This window comes from Terrapene carolina, unplaced genomic scaffold, assembly GCF_002925995.2.
Source record: "Terrapene carolina triunguis isolate 2854851 unplaced genomic scaffold, T_m_triunguis-2.0 Scaffold85, whole genome shotgun sequence".
Classification (NCBI taxonomy): domain Eukaryota; kingdom Metazoa; phylum Chordata; order Testudines; family Emydidae; genus Terrapene; species Terrapene triunguis.
This window is the reverse complement of record NW_020664436.1, coordinates 27,571,132-27,587,781: the sequence shown is the minus strand read 5'-3', so window position 1 is coordinate 27,587,781 and position 16,650 is coordinate 27,571,132. Positions and strand designations below refer to the sequence as shown.

Sequence of the window (16,650 nt, the reverse complement as noted above, 5' to 3'; positions counted from 1 at the left end):
CTCTCTCTCTCTCTCTCTCTCTCTCTCTCTCTCTCTCTCTCTCTCTCAACATCAGGAAAACCAAGGTACTCTATCAGCCCTCACCTGCACAAACTACTCTTTGTACTCCATAAATCACCATCAGTGGAGACCCCCTGGAAAATGTGGACCATTTTCCATACCTTGGCAGCCACCTCTCCCAAACAGCTAGCATTGACACAGAAATTGAATACAGGATCCGCTGTGCCAGCACATCCTTTGAATACAGGATCCGCTGTGCCAGCACATCCTTTGGAAGACTACTCAAACGAGTCTTCAATTATAGGGATTTGCAAGCAGATACCAAGATCTTGGTTTACAAGGCAGTTGTCATCCCCACCCTTCTTTATGGGTGCGAGACCTGGGTAACCTACAGACTACATCTCAAGTGGCTGTAGTGGTTCCAACAGCACTGCCTCAGGAGGATTCTCAGGATCAGCTGGGAAGACGGGCACACTAACATCAGCATTCTCTCTGCAGCCAACATGAGCAGTATAGAAGCGCAGGTCATGAAATACCAACTCCGCTGGACTGGCCACTGTGTACGTATGCCTGACACTCACCTCCTGAAGCAAGTACTCTTCTCTCAGTTAAGTCAGGGAAGAAGGGCTCGCGGAGGGCAGCGGAAGTGTTTCAAAGACATACTGAAAGTACGTCTTAAAAAGGGAGGCACCAACCCAACAAACTGGGAGGACTTGGCACGGAACAGACCACAGTGACACCACACCATACACCAAGCCACAGCTCACTTTGAGGAGAACAGACGTGCTCATGAGACAGAGAAGTAACAAAGGAGGAAAGAGAGGGCATAACAGTCCAGCCAACAATTGTCTCCTCCAAGATTACACCTGTCACTTCTGTGGGAAAATCTGCAGTGCAAGAATTGGGCTCCTCAGCCACTTAAAAACTCACCAATGAACCCTCTTGGCAGACATCATCCTCGCATCGAGGGATAGCTGAAGAAGATTCTCATGTGCTTTGTCTTGATCTTTGTGATCTGTGTTGTCCCAGAGAAGCACAGCTGTCAAAATGGTTCATAGATCAAAATTTGGTCTATAATTTAGAACTGGGGCTTGATCCATTAATTGCTTTGAAGATTAGGACCAAAGCCTTAAACTGGCATTGAAAGCTGACCAGAAGCCAGTATAACAGGTTTTCAAACTGTGGGTCAGGACCCCAAAGTGGGTCGCAACCCCATTTTAATGGGGTTGCCCGGGCTGGTATTAGACTTGCTAGGACCCGGGACCGAAGCCCGAGCCCCACTGCCCAGGGCCAAAACCAAAACTCAACTGCTTCAGCTCTGGGTGGCGGGCCTCAGGTTACAGACCTCCTTCCTGGGGTTGAAGCCCTTGGGCTTCGGCTTTGGCCCCCTACCCAGGTCGGCGGGGTTCGGATTTTGTCACACGCTCCCCCCCTCCTCCTTGGGGTCATGTTGTAAATTTTGTTGTCAAAAGGGGGTCACGGTGCAATGAAGTTTTGAGAACCCCTGCAGTATAAGGACTCGAGTACCAGTCTGATGTGCTCACCGTGACCTAAACCATGGAGAAGGCCGGCAACCACATTCTGTACCAGCTGAAAGCTGTGCTCTATCTTGACTTTTACCTTCAGATACACTGAGTTACAATAATTCAGCCTGGAGGTGACAAATGCATGGATCGTTGTGGAAAGGATTTTGTTTGCTAGGGAGCTGGAAAAGAGAGAAGGCATTTTTATGTACTGATATCTGGTCATCCACACTTAGTAAGAGTCACACACTATTTAGCTATTCTCAGGATTATCACTGCTATTAAGTTGGTCCACTGCGGAGGGGATCTGCAGAGACAGTCATAAGAAAAAAAAATACTTGCCAGTAACAAGAATTTTGTTCTGTATATCCTCATTTAACCCCCCCTCCTTCCATTCTACTTTGGAGTGTTAAATATCAGAGGGGTAGCCGTGTTAGTCTGGATCTGTAAAAAGCGACAGACTCCTGTGGCACCTTATAGACTAACAGACGTATTGGAGCATAAGCTTTCGTGGGTGAATACATGCGTCTGACGAAGTGCGTATTCGCCCACAAAAGCTTATGCTCCAATACGTCTGCAGTGTTAGTCATTTCTTCTGATTTGGAGAGGAACTGAGGAATGGTTAGCGTGGTGGGGTCTTTTATATCTGCTTCTTAAACACTATCTGTGGAGCATCTTGCCCATTCAGAACATTCACATTTCAGGTTAAAATTTTCCAAGGTTTCTTTGACCTGCAGTGACATTTTTAGAAGATTGAGTATAAGAAGAGAGAGTCAAAATGTCTTATTTATTTTTTAAAATGTGGTGGTGTTTGAACAGCTCTAGAGTGGAAGCAACTAGAGAAAGAATCGTGGCATGGAGATGGTCTTCCCTTTGAATGTTCCGATGAAAAGTGAACACTCTGACAATTGGTAGCTTTTGAATTTCTTTTGCTAAGCTCATAAAAAGCTCAATTAAGGAAGACCTCACTGTGTATACATATGTTGCTAATTTAGCTGCACAGTGAAAAGCGTTCTGAAGTTGTACATGAAACTTTGCAAGATATGAAGGGCTGCTTTGCACTATATAATGTGTGCAAGTGGGAGCATCACTCTGATGTACCTTTGATTATTCCAAAAGTTTTTATGATATGGGCCCCTTTGGATTTATTTACTGTGGTACAGGATAAGGGCCCTCCCTCCAGTGAACCTTCTAAGAACTGTGGGACAGGGCATTCTGGTAGCAAATAGCTAACTAGGCCCAGATTATGGAATTGTACATGATCATCAATTTTTTGTGAGCCACTAGAGCTTTCATATTCTGGAATAAGCAGCCCCTTTTAATGCATTTCCCCCCTATCTTTCTTTTGTACAAAAAAGGACAAAATATTGTACAAAAATTATTAGACCAAGACAAGAAGTGTCATAATTAAGGTTGCCATGTGCACTTGACTGTGCATATGCATTACAGTATAGTTTTTAATTACATGATCACATACTAATTCTCAAATGCAGACCTCATGTAAAATGTCTAATATATGTTCATTGGTGTATTGACTTACGTTAAAAAAGAGACGATATTAGAAGATGCTACACAGGGTTGGAGAATGAAGTTGCATGATATTGGATTTGATAAAGCTTGTGTTGTAATATATAGGCACGTGTGTGGGGGTAGAGTTGAGGTTTTATGTGCAACTTTAGCTTTGTAATTTCCTGAATTTTGGCTGCTTAATGATGCAATCATATATATATTTAATTATTTAATAGTGGAATTAATTTAGCCCTTTAAACATAACAATGTCCTTTTGTCTTATGTCCAGGAGTTGATAGAGAATGTAGTGGCTGTTGCAGAAAATACAGCTGATGAACTAGCTCGTAGTGATGGCAGAGAAGTCCAGCTGGAAGAGGATCCTGATCTACAGCTGCCTTTTCTTTTGCCAGAAGATGGCTATTCATGTGATGTTGTCAGAAACATTCCAAGTGGTTTACAAGAATTTTTAGATCCACTATGCCAGAGAGGTCAGTCCTGCTACTATTAAACTGTATATTAATGTTATTTTTCTGTAGTATAGTAAATGTAGAACTTGAGGTATCTTTAGAGGTATTTATTGTTTTTTTTCCCCTCAATCACAATAGTGTTCAATCCTTATTTCATTATCCTTTGCTTTACACTTTCATTAAACTATTTAAATTTACCCCACTCACATGGTATGTAAAACTTCTATATACTTTTCTGAATTTTACTTTCGTATGACATTGTGAATCCCCTTGGCATAATGCACGTTTATTTCAGGCTTCTAAATAATTGAAGTGATCTTCTGTGTATTGGCAGCGTGTGTTTAGTAAGCACCTACATCAAGGTCTTTATACATGGACCTGTAGAAAGAGAGAAATGTTCCCTGTGTGGTCCTTCCTTTTGTAAAGTGCTACCACTTCGGATCCTGCAGAAATGAAAAATAACAGGAAAGACAGGAGAAACATGGCATGAAGGAAAATTGGGAGAAAGTGCATAAACTGAAAGAGGAGGGGAAAAGGGCTTAGTGTCTCCTTTGTGTTCCACCAAGTCTTTCAAAGGCACAATACTACCAAGAACTGCTGCTTGGGTTATACAGCCAGTCCTCTCTCTGTAGAACACTTTAAGCTCAAAGGAGTCATAAATGACCCCTTAATGTTTGCTAAGCACATTGGGTTCCTCCGGTGGAAGATGCTATAAAGAACTGTAAGGTTGTGGTGTTAATCATGTGCTTGTGACGTTGTAATTCTTACATGCCTGTAATCTTTTGTTCAGCATACATCATTCAAAACATTTTAACAGATCAGGATAAATATTGCTGTATGGTAGTAATGCACCAGCAAAACTATTATTTTTAGCTGTTTCAACAGCTAATTCTTCAAGTGAGTGGCACATGTTCACTTGTGCTTTTTTCCCTTCTAGGCTTTTGCAGGCTGACACCTCATCCACGTTCACCAGGCACTTGGACAATGTATTTTGAAGGTGCAGACTATGAAAGTCACCTGTTACGCGAGAATGCTGAGCTAGTAAGTGTTCATTTTGGGGTAATTCAGAGTGAGAGTCTATAAATATTAACCTGCAGTGAACCATATTTTCTGTGTGCTCAGTTTTTATCCTTATTCCAAAGAATAGATGTCACTGATGTTTATGTGGCTTCTTAGCAAAGAAAAATAACAATTTGTGGAAATGTTTCAAGATCAGCTTATATCAATGTTTCCCTATCTTTGTCATAGCATGCCTATCATAATGTAAACAAATTTTCAATGGGGAGCAGAAGGCAAAGGGATTTTCCTCAAAAATACTATTAAAAGATTCATTTTGAAAGTATATTTTTAATTTATATGTACAGGGCAACCTGTTCATTTGTTTACTTGTGTATTCTTTTCTGCTTTGGGCTGTGTAAACCAGCAGTCACCAACTAAATATTAATATTGAATATTCAGTAATCTAGCACATTCTTCTGTTTTTGCCAGATCGTCAGGGAAATGTGTTCTTGGGTTGGTTTTTTTTTTTTTACTTTCATTTTGCTTGTTGGAGCACTCTTAGGCAACAAGACTCAGTCTGAAAAACACTTATTTAACCTTTTTGTAAAAGACCAGTATTACTTCAATGAGAAGTTTGTGTCATAGCCTAAATGTTTTGACATTGTTATAATTGCATTAGTTTACCAAAAATATAATATGATGAAATCAATAAAAGCAGAATTTGCCATCCCCTACTCAACTGCTTCGAAGAAATCATTAGGATGGAATGATAAAGTGCCTGCCAAAGTGGGGGATCAGGACTCAAGAAATCCTGAACCCAAAGGTTTTTTCTTCATCCTTTCTAAAGCTGATGCAGCAGTGGCATCCCTGGCAATGGAAATGGCAATTCCTGCTAAGAGGGATTCCTTCCCAAAAGATCCTATAGGCAGGATGGTAGAAATCCTCATTAGACAGGATTTCCAAACTGCCTTTAGGAACCTCACTGGCAGTTGTTTTTTAAAACCACAATATCCTGGTTGCAATAGCGTAAAGAAGCTTAGCCCCTCAGAATCATGCCAAATTTAAGTTAGTAGTAAAGAAAAAAAATCTCCTTCCAGTTCAGACAGTCACTGTTACTGAGACCCATCCTGCCTTGGTTCTAAAATGGACTTGAGGGCATGATACCTCATTTAAGACATCTGGTGCTAATAGGCATCAGAAAAGTGGGTACAAGAGGTAGTGCAGCTGAGGTACTGCCTTGGTCTTCAGATTCTTCCACACCATTTTTTCATCTCCTCACCTCAAGCAGTGACAAAAAGTATCAACTCATCCTGAAGGAAATCTTGTAGGCCCTAGAGCTAGGGGGCAGTAGAACTTGTCCCTCAAGAAAAGGTAACAAGGTTCTACTCTATTCCTCATAATATGAAAAAGCTCTGGAGAAGTCTGGGCTGTGTATGCTCAAAAGGCTGAAGGGGTTGATGAAGAAAACAAAAGTTAGGATGGAGACTGTCTTCCTCTCTCTGTAATCTCTCCAGGAAACCACCTCATATAAGTGGACCTGTCAGAGACTTACAATATGACACTTTCATCAGCCAAGTCTTCATTCACCCATAGCAGTTGCTTTTATTAGTACAAAATTTTACTCTTTGGTCTCACTTACTCCTCCAAGAGCATTCACAAAAATATTGATAATAGACTAGATGGCTTGTCTAGGAATTTGTCTGTACCTAGTTATTAGATGGTATCTCTCTTTGTGACACAATTAACACTAATGGAGCTATTGCAAGGGTCTGCTCTCCATCATCTGAATAGGTGCGATAGCGTTTGCTTATATATCCCAGTTCCTAATACTTTGAATCTGATTGATTGGCTACTCAGTGATAAATCCTAAAATACATTGGATGTTCCTACAAGGTAAACGGCTCTTCTGGCCTCATGCAGGCATTCCACCATCTCAGACTATACAGGAGTGTGGACAAAAAGGAATAACAGCCAAAGGAAACAAGATGTTTCAGCTCTTTGGGATTAGACCTCTGACCATGACACCTCATGCTGCCTCATTAAATAATGCCATAAATGCAGGCTCATCCAAGTCTTATGGTATTCAGGCTCTTTGGGACAACCTGTCTAGCCAAGCCAAAAGTTAGAAATGTCTTCCAGTAGATAGTGGAATATAGTATAAGACATTACTATTAAGAAGTGGACAAACCTGAACTGCCTCCAGTATTTGGAAACAGAGGGACAATATCCCAGAAGTCTTGGACTAGTTAGAGATCAGTCCCAAAAAGGAAGTAATCAAGTAACACATTGTCTATTTGTCACTAATGTAAGCTAATATCACCCTGAATTACACACACGAAGTAGATCTCATGAGTAAGAAAGTGCCATTTTTCCATTTGCTTTTTTGACAATAACTGTACTTTGTGACATCCATAACGAAGTGGATAATTTGGTTCTAGAGCAGGTGATGAAATCTTTTTGAGCCACCGATTTTTTGAGAGTTAAAATTGAGTTTTACTCCTGGTGGGTAGTCTGTAAAATTTATAAAAATAAATACTTCTGAAGATTTGCTTTACATTGACTTAGTTTTTAAGCCTTTGTTTGAAAAGGAGCTGAAAGATGGAAACAGTGACAAAGCTATATGTTCCCCGGGTCTTGTGACTTTTTCCTCTACATAGTGTTTTTGGAGAAATTTGTCACTTCACCAGTGGGTTTTTAATAGACTTGAAACCTGATTGTGTTCCAATTTAAATCCAATGGGAAAACTCCTATTAAATAAAATGGGAGCAGGCTCCTGTTTTGCTGCAGTCTTTGGCATAAGTGTGCTGAGGTAGACTTCGCTTAGAATTTCCTTGCTTTTTTTTTTTAATTAACTTTACCACAATGGTGTTTCATTTTTTTTAAATTGTGTAACTTTTGTCTTATGAAACTGACAGTAACAGAGTTTTGCTTCATTTGGACACTACTATGGGCTTCATATGCTTAAGATTGTAGTGTCACCTACATTACCTAAGAGTATATTGGCACCATCAGAAAATACCATGAAAATTACCTACTGCAAATATCCACCGGCGATTTTTTTCAAACTTAAATGTCTTGCTTTTTTGTGAAGTATTTAAAGGTTTTAATCTGCTCTGAAAATATTAATTGCCCCAGTATTTTTGCACGTGAATTTTATTTTCTAGAGGTTGGGTTAAAAAAAACTGAAACAAGGTTCAAAGAGCACAGTTATCATAAAATGATTTAACTAGTTTTCAGCTTTTACTTTTGTTAAATGATTTTAGAATTGTAGATCTCTTAGACCTCAGTAAATTTTTTGGTGGACTTTGACCTTTCCTTTGGCAGTGATATGAGCACAGATTTAATGCTGATAACCTCTGTCTAAACTAATACTAATCAAGAGTCACAGGTGTTTAAAGTGAAAATGATTTGTAAAAGGAGTTTTTGTGTGTCAACAGGTATTCCATCCAATCATTCATTGTTTATTTTATTGATTTAGACTATTTTATGCAGATCTCGTCATACTTAGTTTTGCTGTTAATGCAAACTTACATGTTTGTCTCTTCCCCTCCCCCACCTCCATTTGATAGGCTCAGCCTTTGAGGAAAGAACCTGAAATCATCACAGTAACATTAAAGAAACAAAATGGAATGGGCTTAAGCATTGTTGCTGCTAAGGTATGAAAACATATTGCAGTAAAATTATCAAGCAACACTTTTTTTTACTTAAACATTTCCTTAAACATGTCCTGGGAAAGTATATGTTGCATACCATATTTAGCCTGCTAGGTTCCTGACTATGAAATGCTGGTCTACACACTACACAGAATATGAACAAAGTAAGAGAAACAACCATTTAAATCAGAAAATTTTAATATTGAAGTTGTCCTATAATGAATTTTTGGATTTAATTTTGTAATTTGGCACTCTTAATATTGACTATATCACAGTAATTGTTAATATATTGCATTCATACTTGTATTTTTTTTAAGTTAAATATTGATGCTATCAACCCTTTGTATTTGGATATTTTGGGTTTGAACTGAGTATGAAAAGATAATTAAAACCGATTCACTGCTAAAAAGTAGCAGAAACTCTTCAGGATAAGGAGTAATAAATGCCAATTTTTATGGAAGTGTTATTTTTATATGTATTACAATTTAAAAATGAGTTGATAGAAAAATAAGATTCAAGTATGTAAATAGAAGTTTCTATTTACTCTGTGTAGAGAAGACAAGACCTTATTGTTCTGTGCACTGAAATTAGGTGCCTATGTGATTTTAATTTGTTTTGTTATTTTATCTTATTGCTCTTTAAAATACTATATGCGGAGTAGCTGTGGCAAGAGGAGGTTACCTTTTGAAAGTTTGCCTTATAAAGGGTACTGGCAATAGATTCGTCTTGGCTCTGGTAACATAAAGAATGCACATATTACTCCAGCCACCAGATGGAGGGCTCTACCTATTGGCTAGGTCCGTTATATGGGCTTTATGTAGCAGACACAACATTCTCTTGTTTTTCAGCTTAAATATTAGTGTGATTGATTTATTAATATAACTGTGGTGCCCAAAAGCCCCAATCATGAGTAGACCATGTACAAACCGATAAAGAGATAGTGTCTTTTTGCTGTGCAGTAGATGACCTGTGTCAAAACAATTAAGTCCCTTGTCCCAACGAGTTTACATCCTAAAGATGCTATTATCTGACGGCTTTTAAGCTGTCAAACATGATTGAGTTCTTGTAAAGATTCTTCTTTTTGCTGAAATTTTGCATATTTCAGAATGTGTTTCTGCTTGATGGTGTTGATTTGATTATTTTGTATTTATTTTTAATGTTCTGTTTCTGCCATTGGGAGGGGCGGGAGGGCTTTCAGGAGTATACACCTAATGATCATCTTGTGACTACAAGAAAATAATCTCGAAATTGGAGACTAAAAATTTTAATTTTGTGCTATTGACATGTTAGTACAGTAGTAGTCTGAAAGACTAATAGTACATGAGTATTGAGAGTACTCCAATTTATCTTCACATCAGACTTCTGACTGCCAACTGAATTTCAGTTCAGTGTTTGCGCGAGATGGAATTGGAAATGTGAAGTGGAACTGTTTTATTAAATCGATGGGGAGTCCTAATTTAGCACGAAAAAACTTTCTCATGTAAGGAGGACCAGGGATATGAGATGGGGAAAATTGCAGTTTCCACTGGAACTGGCTTCCCTGTCGGGCACACAGTTTTCACTGGAAGCATACTCCTAATTTATAGCAGCAGTATACAACTGGGCTACTGGCTGGTGTCAAAATAAGTTTTAAAAAGCTTATGCTTAAAAAATAATTCTCACCTCTGTGGAAAATTAGTAAGAAGCAGATGTTCTGTCTCCTTATCCTGATGTTAATCAATGGATATGTAGAAAATATTTTTTGCCCAGCTAATGTATATTTCAAATAGCAAAGTGAATAGTGAAACCTATGTTATGTAACTACTTAAGAAACCGGTAGAATATTGGCTGCATAAAAGAGATGATCTTTCATTGAAAGCTGAATCAAATGGCCCTAGAAATAGAATGGAGATATTTTTCAAGTGGTTGCTTAGAACAGAGAATTGCTTATTAGAGCTGTTTTTTCAGTTTTCCTGTATTATCATAAAAGTAATAAAAGGTGCAAAAAAGTGTACAGGCAGTGCAATTTCCAAGGTTGTGTAGAAAAGAGCAATTCAAAGTAGGTAAATGGTATTTGAGAAGTTGTAACAGTGAACATACTTTCTCATTTTCTGTTACTTCCCTTAGCTATTGACTCTTGGTTTTTCCAGTGGATTTCAGTCATATATTTTGCATTGATACAGAAATTGAAATTCTGGAATGAGGGGAGAATGCGGTTGTTTTGTTTTTGTTCGTTTTTTCCCCTGCAGAAAACGAGGGGGGGAGAGAGAGAGATTATATTTTTTGAAATTTGCCAGGTCTAAAAAAAAATTATGCTGTGAAATGAAGTTCTTAAATGTATGGAATATCCAAAAAGACTTAGACAGCATGTGTCAGAGTGGAATTAATTTGGCAGTTGCACTTGCACACCATTGTTAACATTTTGCAAATTGTTTTTGCAGTATTTCTCTTCAAAATCAGAAAAGCGATTGACTTTCAAATAATAATGTAAAATTATATTTTATTGTAAGAAATGAAGACCTGTGCCAGAGGTGGAACTCTTGGGCCCTTAGATAATAGGAGTGCTTCAAAAAAGGCAATAAAAACTGAAAATTACAATGATTGGTCAGTAGATGGCACTGTTACAAATAACGCAAGTATCAATTTACTCTGCTGGAGCTACTTTTATACTTCCAGTGCTAAAGTTTAAATTATAAATACAGCTCTGTCTCTGACTTCAGTGACAAAAGAACTGCACTCATTTCATTTCCAATCATCCCGGACGATTGGAAAAAGGCAAATATAGTGCCCATCTTTAAAAAAGGGAAGAAGGAGAATCCAGGGCACTACAGACCGATCAGCCTGACCTAAGTCCCTGGAAAAATCATGGAGCAGGTCCTCAAGGAACCCATTTTGAAGCAGTTGGAGGAGAGGAAGGTGAGCAGGAACAGTCAACCAAGGGCAAGTCATGCCTGAGCAACCTGATTGCATTCTATGATGAGATAACTGGCTCTGTGGATATGGGGAAAGCGGTGGATGCGATATATTTTGACTTTGGCAAAGCTTTTGTTACGGTCTCCCACAGTATTCTTGCCAGCAAGTTAAAAAAGTATGGATTGGATGAATGGACTGTAAGGTGGATAGAAAGCTGGCTAGATTGTCAGGCTCAACAGGTAGTGATCAACGGCTTGATGTCTAGTTGGCAGCTGGTATCAAGCGGAGTGCCCCAGGGATGGGTCCTGGGGCCAGTTTTGTTCAACATCTTCATTAATGATCTGGATGATGAGATAGATTGCACCCTCAGCAAGTTCGCAGATGACACTAAGCTGGGGGGAGAGGTGGATAGGGTCCAGAGTGACCTAGACAAATTGGAGGATTGGACCAAAAGAAATCTGATGAGGTTCAACAAGGACAAGTGCAGAGTCCTGCACTTAAGATGGAAGAATCCCATGCACTGTTACAGGCTGGGGACCGACTTTCTAAGCGGCAGTTCTGCAGAAAAGGACCTGGGGATTACAGTGGACGAGAAGCTGGATATGTGTCAGCTGTGTGCCCTTGTTGCCAAGAAGGCTAACGGCATATTGGGCTGCATGAGTAGGAGCATTGCCAGCAGATCGAGGGAAGTGATTATTCCCCTCTATTCAGCACTGGAGAAGCCACATCTGGAGTATTGTCCATTTATGGGCCCTCTTCTACAGAAAGGATGTGGACAAATTGGAGAGAGTCCAGCGGAGGGCAGCAAAAATGATTAGGGGGCTGGGGCACACGATTTATGAGGAGAAGCTGAGGGAACTGGGCTTATTTAGTCTGCATAAGAGAAGAGCGAGGGGGGATTTAATAGCAGCCTTCAACTACCTGAAGGGGAGTTCCAAAGAGGATGGAGCTAGGCTGTTCTCAGTGGTGGCAGATGACAGAACAAGGAGCAATGGTCTCAAGTTGCAGTGGGGGAGGTCTAGGTTGGATAATAGGAAAAACTATTTCACTAGGAGGGTGGTGAAGCCCTGGAATGGGTTCCCTCCGGAGGTGGTGGAATCTCCATCCTTAAAGGTTTTTACGGTCAGGCTTGACAAAGCCCTGGCTGGGATGATTTAGTTGGGGATTAGGTCCTGCTTTGAGCAGGGGATTGGACTAGATGACCTCCTGAGGTCTCTTCCAACCCTAATCTTCTATGCTTCATAAAGGAGGGAAGGGAGTGCTGTGCCATCTCAACACTGACCTCTCTCACTTATTGAGTGAAACTGATTAGCTCTGAAGTGACTCCTGTCTGGTCAACATTTGCCAGTCAGAAGATGACTGTAATGCAAGGTCACAGGCATTTTTGGAGAAGAGGGAAGTGTGCAGATTCTCAGATTGGTGAAGAAAATTAAATCCTTTTCACTCTGCATTTCTTTCCCCCTTCCCAAAACATTAACTACTTTTTCCTCCTCAAATCAGAGTGAAACATTTAAATAACGTATGAAGTAGGTCATATTTTTAATGTTAAAATTCTCTTCTGGGTTCATACCATATATTCAAAACTTCATATTTCAAGGAATTAAAATCCATGGAAGTTAAGGAGTCATAATGGAAAACTTGCAAAACTTTTACTAATTAAGAACACAAAGACTTTAGTGGCACAGTCCATTGTCACTTCTTCCTACAGAAAGAATTCTCTGCTATCTCAAAGGATAGTCTGTTCAGGTCAAACCTAAAGTTGTAAGGAAAAGTAACAGAATTTGCACTGAAATTTGCTGGACCTGCTTGTCCTTATGGTGGAGTTCAGTCTGTAATACAAGGGATTGCAAACCCATGTTAAGTTAAGAAGGGGTGAAGCATGGAATAGAAGAATGAAAACATTTATATAGTCACTGAGAAGCAGTATATTTGGTCCTCTTTCCACTTAATCAGAGTCTACAATATCAACAGCTTTTCTTTTAATTTCAATTTTAATGTTTTAACTGGGTACCTTATTCTGACCCCCAAAAAAGTTATAAATGTGATTCAAAATTGGCCCTACCCTTCAACTTGTGTAATTTTACATTATAAATGAATGGTGTGTTTGTCAACACAGCTTTTGAGAAACGATGTAACAAACAAGTGTGCATGTACAATGAATGAAAACAAATGTTAGTAATGAAACACCTGTTTTGAGCTTATAAGAGGTTATTAAAATGATTAAGAGTTAGAAAAAATACCTTGGAATGTCTTTTAAAACTATGAATAGTTGTATTTTGATTAAAAAGCTTAAATTATACAGGTTGTCCAGTGTTATCCAGAAAGTCTTACTGCTGCTCCACCACTATTGTAATGTTGCATATTTTTCTGTAGTAAAGCCTGTTGTAATTGTGCCTCAAATAGCATCAGAGGGGCATTGATTTTTAGGGAGATGGGAGTGGTTGAGCATCAGTGGCAGTACTGATTTTTGCGGTTGTGTGCAGAATTTGGTTGCTCTAACCCTGAAAGATGTTGTGATGTTAAAAGCTGCCTGACTCTCAACCACATTGCGGTTACTTTTTATGCAATCCAGATGATTTGGAAGCAGAATGTGCATGCAGTTTACTTTAAAAATATATCACTTGGGGGGGGGGTGGGGGGTTAGCATGTGACGACTTACCCATCTGTGGGCCAGCACATTACTTCCTGTTTAATTTGGAGGTTTTTTGTCTTTTGTACAAGAGGTCCCTTTTTGTTTTTCTAGCAGTTTTCAAAGTTTAATAATGCTCCTAAAGTAAATGAAAGTCAGAGCCGCATAAGTGATTACGTAAGAGTCTGAATATTGTATTGGTTATAGCTAGTGTTGATAAATGCCATACAGTGTCATAGCATCCAGCTCAGAATTATCTTGATGGGTGTCTTGGAAAACCCAGCAGACTGTAGTGTTGGTTGCTGTTGAGGGCTGAGAGAGAAGTGGAGAATTGTTTGTTGCTGGGTTTTTTTTTCTTTTAAGGATCTGTAGTCCCGGAGATCAAAATGTGGTTTTCTGTTGTTGGAAGAACAGAATCCATGGTAAGTTTTTGTTCAGAGTTCTATTTGGAACTGTTTTGCTGTAAAGTTTTAAATGTTATACTTGTACTTTTTCCTGTACTCTTGCTTGTTTAAACCTGTCTGTAGGTATTTGTTCTTGTAGCAGCTATTTAATGTAGCATGCAGTTACACAGTTGGGGTAGTGGCTAACTTTTCAAAAATTAGAAGGGGAAAAAAATTTAATTTTAAGTACTTTTCTTTTTATGCACTTCTCAAAAGAGACTTGTGGTAGTGACAGTTTTTAGATTTTTACTGTTTAAGTAACAGCACTGATTGCAACTATTTTACTTTAAAAGAGCATGAATAGCATGACTTATGATGTCTGCTTGTCATATTAATTGGCTTTAATCCAGATTCCTCTAAAAGTCCCTGTTTACCATTTATAAAGTGTTGTAAGAATAATTAAAATTTGACATCCTAAACAGTACTTCTGAGAGATTTTAATATTTTGTGGACCTGGTCTGTGACTAGAATAACTAACAGACCTAGAAAATGTGCTCCAGTGAGTCAAACTATTTCTTGAATTTAAGGTATATTTACAGAGTGGAGAAATTTAGATTGATACTGTACAAAACAAGGCAGGGTTTCAACATCTTCTGTGAGCACAGTAGAACAAAAATTGTTTAGAAGAAGCTGCTGATTAATTAACACAACCAGTGTGTGAAGACTGACTTAAACATATTGTTTTTTTGTACTTTGAAGGATATGGGACCTTTCTCTTCCATTTATTAAAATTGGTCATTTGTTACAGCCACAAGAAAACTGACTCAAGAAAAACATTTCTTTCAAAACACAAATAAGTGTATTTTTCTGTAAAAATATGGTAATTGGATAAAGTATTTCCATTGAATGTACTGAAATAAAGTGACCAGCTGATGGATATACAGGCTTTTAAAAAAAAATTACAAGCATTTCAGAATCTGAACAAGACAGATTTTGCCATTTGGTACTGTAGAAAAAGGCATTGCCTTTCTAAAACAGATTATTTTGATTGTTACGTAACTTTGTTTTTTTAAGGATGAATTAATCAGAATATGGGATAAGACATTTTAGACTAGAAAATAAATTGATTGTATTAACTAATCGGTTAGTTGTACTAACGGCTACTGGTTCTTTAGCCCAATAATTTACATCAGTATAAGTTGGTGGTGTAAAAAGGGGCTGAAATGGGATTGATTTTAATATCCGGAATTTTGAATATATTGTGGGATATCTATGCAAATCAGGAATTTCTTTCTGATATTTCACATGTGGCGTAGATAACTTGTTTGTTAGGCAATCCAGAATTATCTGACTTACGAAAAAAACTTTCAGAGTAGCAGCCGTGTTAGTCTGTATCCGCAAAAAGAACTTTAAAATCGGATTCTTCTGTCACCAATAGTACTCTTAGGATCTGAACTTCTCCAGTATATGCTGACAAATATGTATGAGTATATTTATCATGACTTAGCAAACTACAAAGCATTGGTATACTTTTGTATGGTTCATTATTTCATTGTTGACATACAAGCTTCTCTTCTGGTAGAATTCTAGTGTTTTGGCATCCTGTGGGTGCGGATAGACTTGATCACTCTGAATGTTAGTTTACATGCCTAAAGCAAATCTTGTGTATTATTTGATGTTATTGAGCAAAGAGGGTTTTTCTGGTGCCTATTATTTCAGATCAGGCATCTCAACTACCTATGCTTCTTAATAACCTCTTAGAACCTAGAGCATTTCGTTAGCATTATCACCACAGGGTTTTTGTTTTTTCATGCCTCGGTCTCCTAGAAGTAAGTAATCATGGAAGCTGCCAGTTTTGTATGTCCCATGGCATGAACTAATAAGCAGCTAACATGGTGGTAAGTGACTTGCTTCCTGCCAACCCATCATTTTCCAGCATTTTTTATAGCTTCTGGTACTGAAGGAAGTTCCATAATAGGTAGCTGCTGCTTCCTATTTCTTTGTCTTATAAGCTTATGGCACCATGGCTGCTTGCGCTCGCTCGCGCTCTCTCTCAACCCCCTTTATCTGAGGCCACAGATAGGGTTGCCAACTTCCTAGTTGCTCAAAACCGAACACCCTAGCCCCGCCCCTTCTACGAGGGCCCGCCACGACTCACTACATTTCCCCCACCCTCACTCACTTTCTCTGGGCTGGGGCAGGGGGTTGGGGTGCAGGTGAGGGTGAGGGCTCTAACTGGGGGTGCAGGCTCTGGGGTGGGGCCAGGGATGAGGGGTTCAGGATATGGGAGCGGGCTTGGGGCAGGGGTGTGGGGGGGTGAGGGCTCTGGCTTGGGGATGAGGGGTTTGGGGTGCAGAAGGGTGCTCTGGGGCAGGAGGAGCTCAGGGCTGGGGCAGGGGGTTGGGGCTCAGGGTTGGGGTGTGGTGGCTCCCAGTCAGCAGCCCAGCAGGGGGGACTAAGGCAGGCTGCCTGCGCTCCAGAAGCAGCCAGCAGGTCTGGGTCCTAGGTGGGGAGGGGGAGGGCAGGAGGCTCCATGGGCTGCTCTCACCGGCAGGCACCGCCCCCCCTCCCCAGCTCCCATTGGCCGGTTCCTGG

The 16,650-nt window shown here is 39.5% G+C and overlaps 1 protein-coding gene across 16 annotated transcripts in view; it reads left to right on the top strand.

Annotated features, from left to right (window-relative positions):
* Positions 1-16,650, top strand: part of AFDN (afadin, adherens junction formation factor) — a 221,141-nt gene that overhangs the window by 154,849 nt on the left and 49,642 nt on the right. For all 16 annotated transcript variants that reach the window (XM_024205965.2, XM_026649712.2, XM_026649711.2 and 13 more), the window contains 3 exons: positions 3,322-3,520; positions 4,437-4,540; positions 8,068-8,154. In XM_024205965.2, coding sequence (XP_024061733.1) covers positions 3,322-3,520; positions 4,437-4,540; positions 8,068-8,154 — 390 coding nt within the window. The remainder of the gene's footprint in view (positions 1-3,321; positions 3,521-4,436; positions 4,541-8,067; positions 8,155-16,650) is intronic.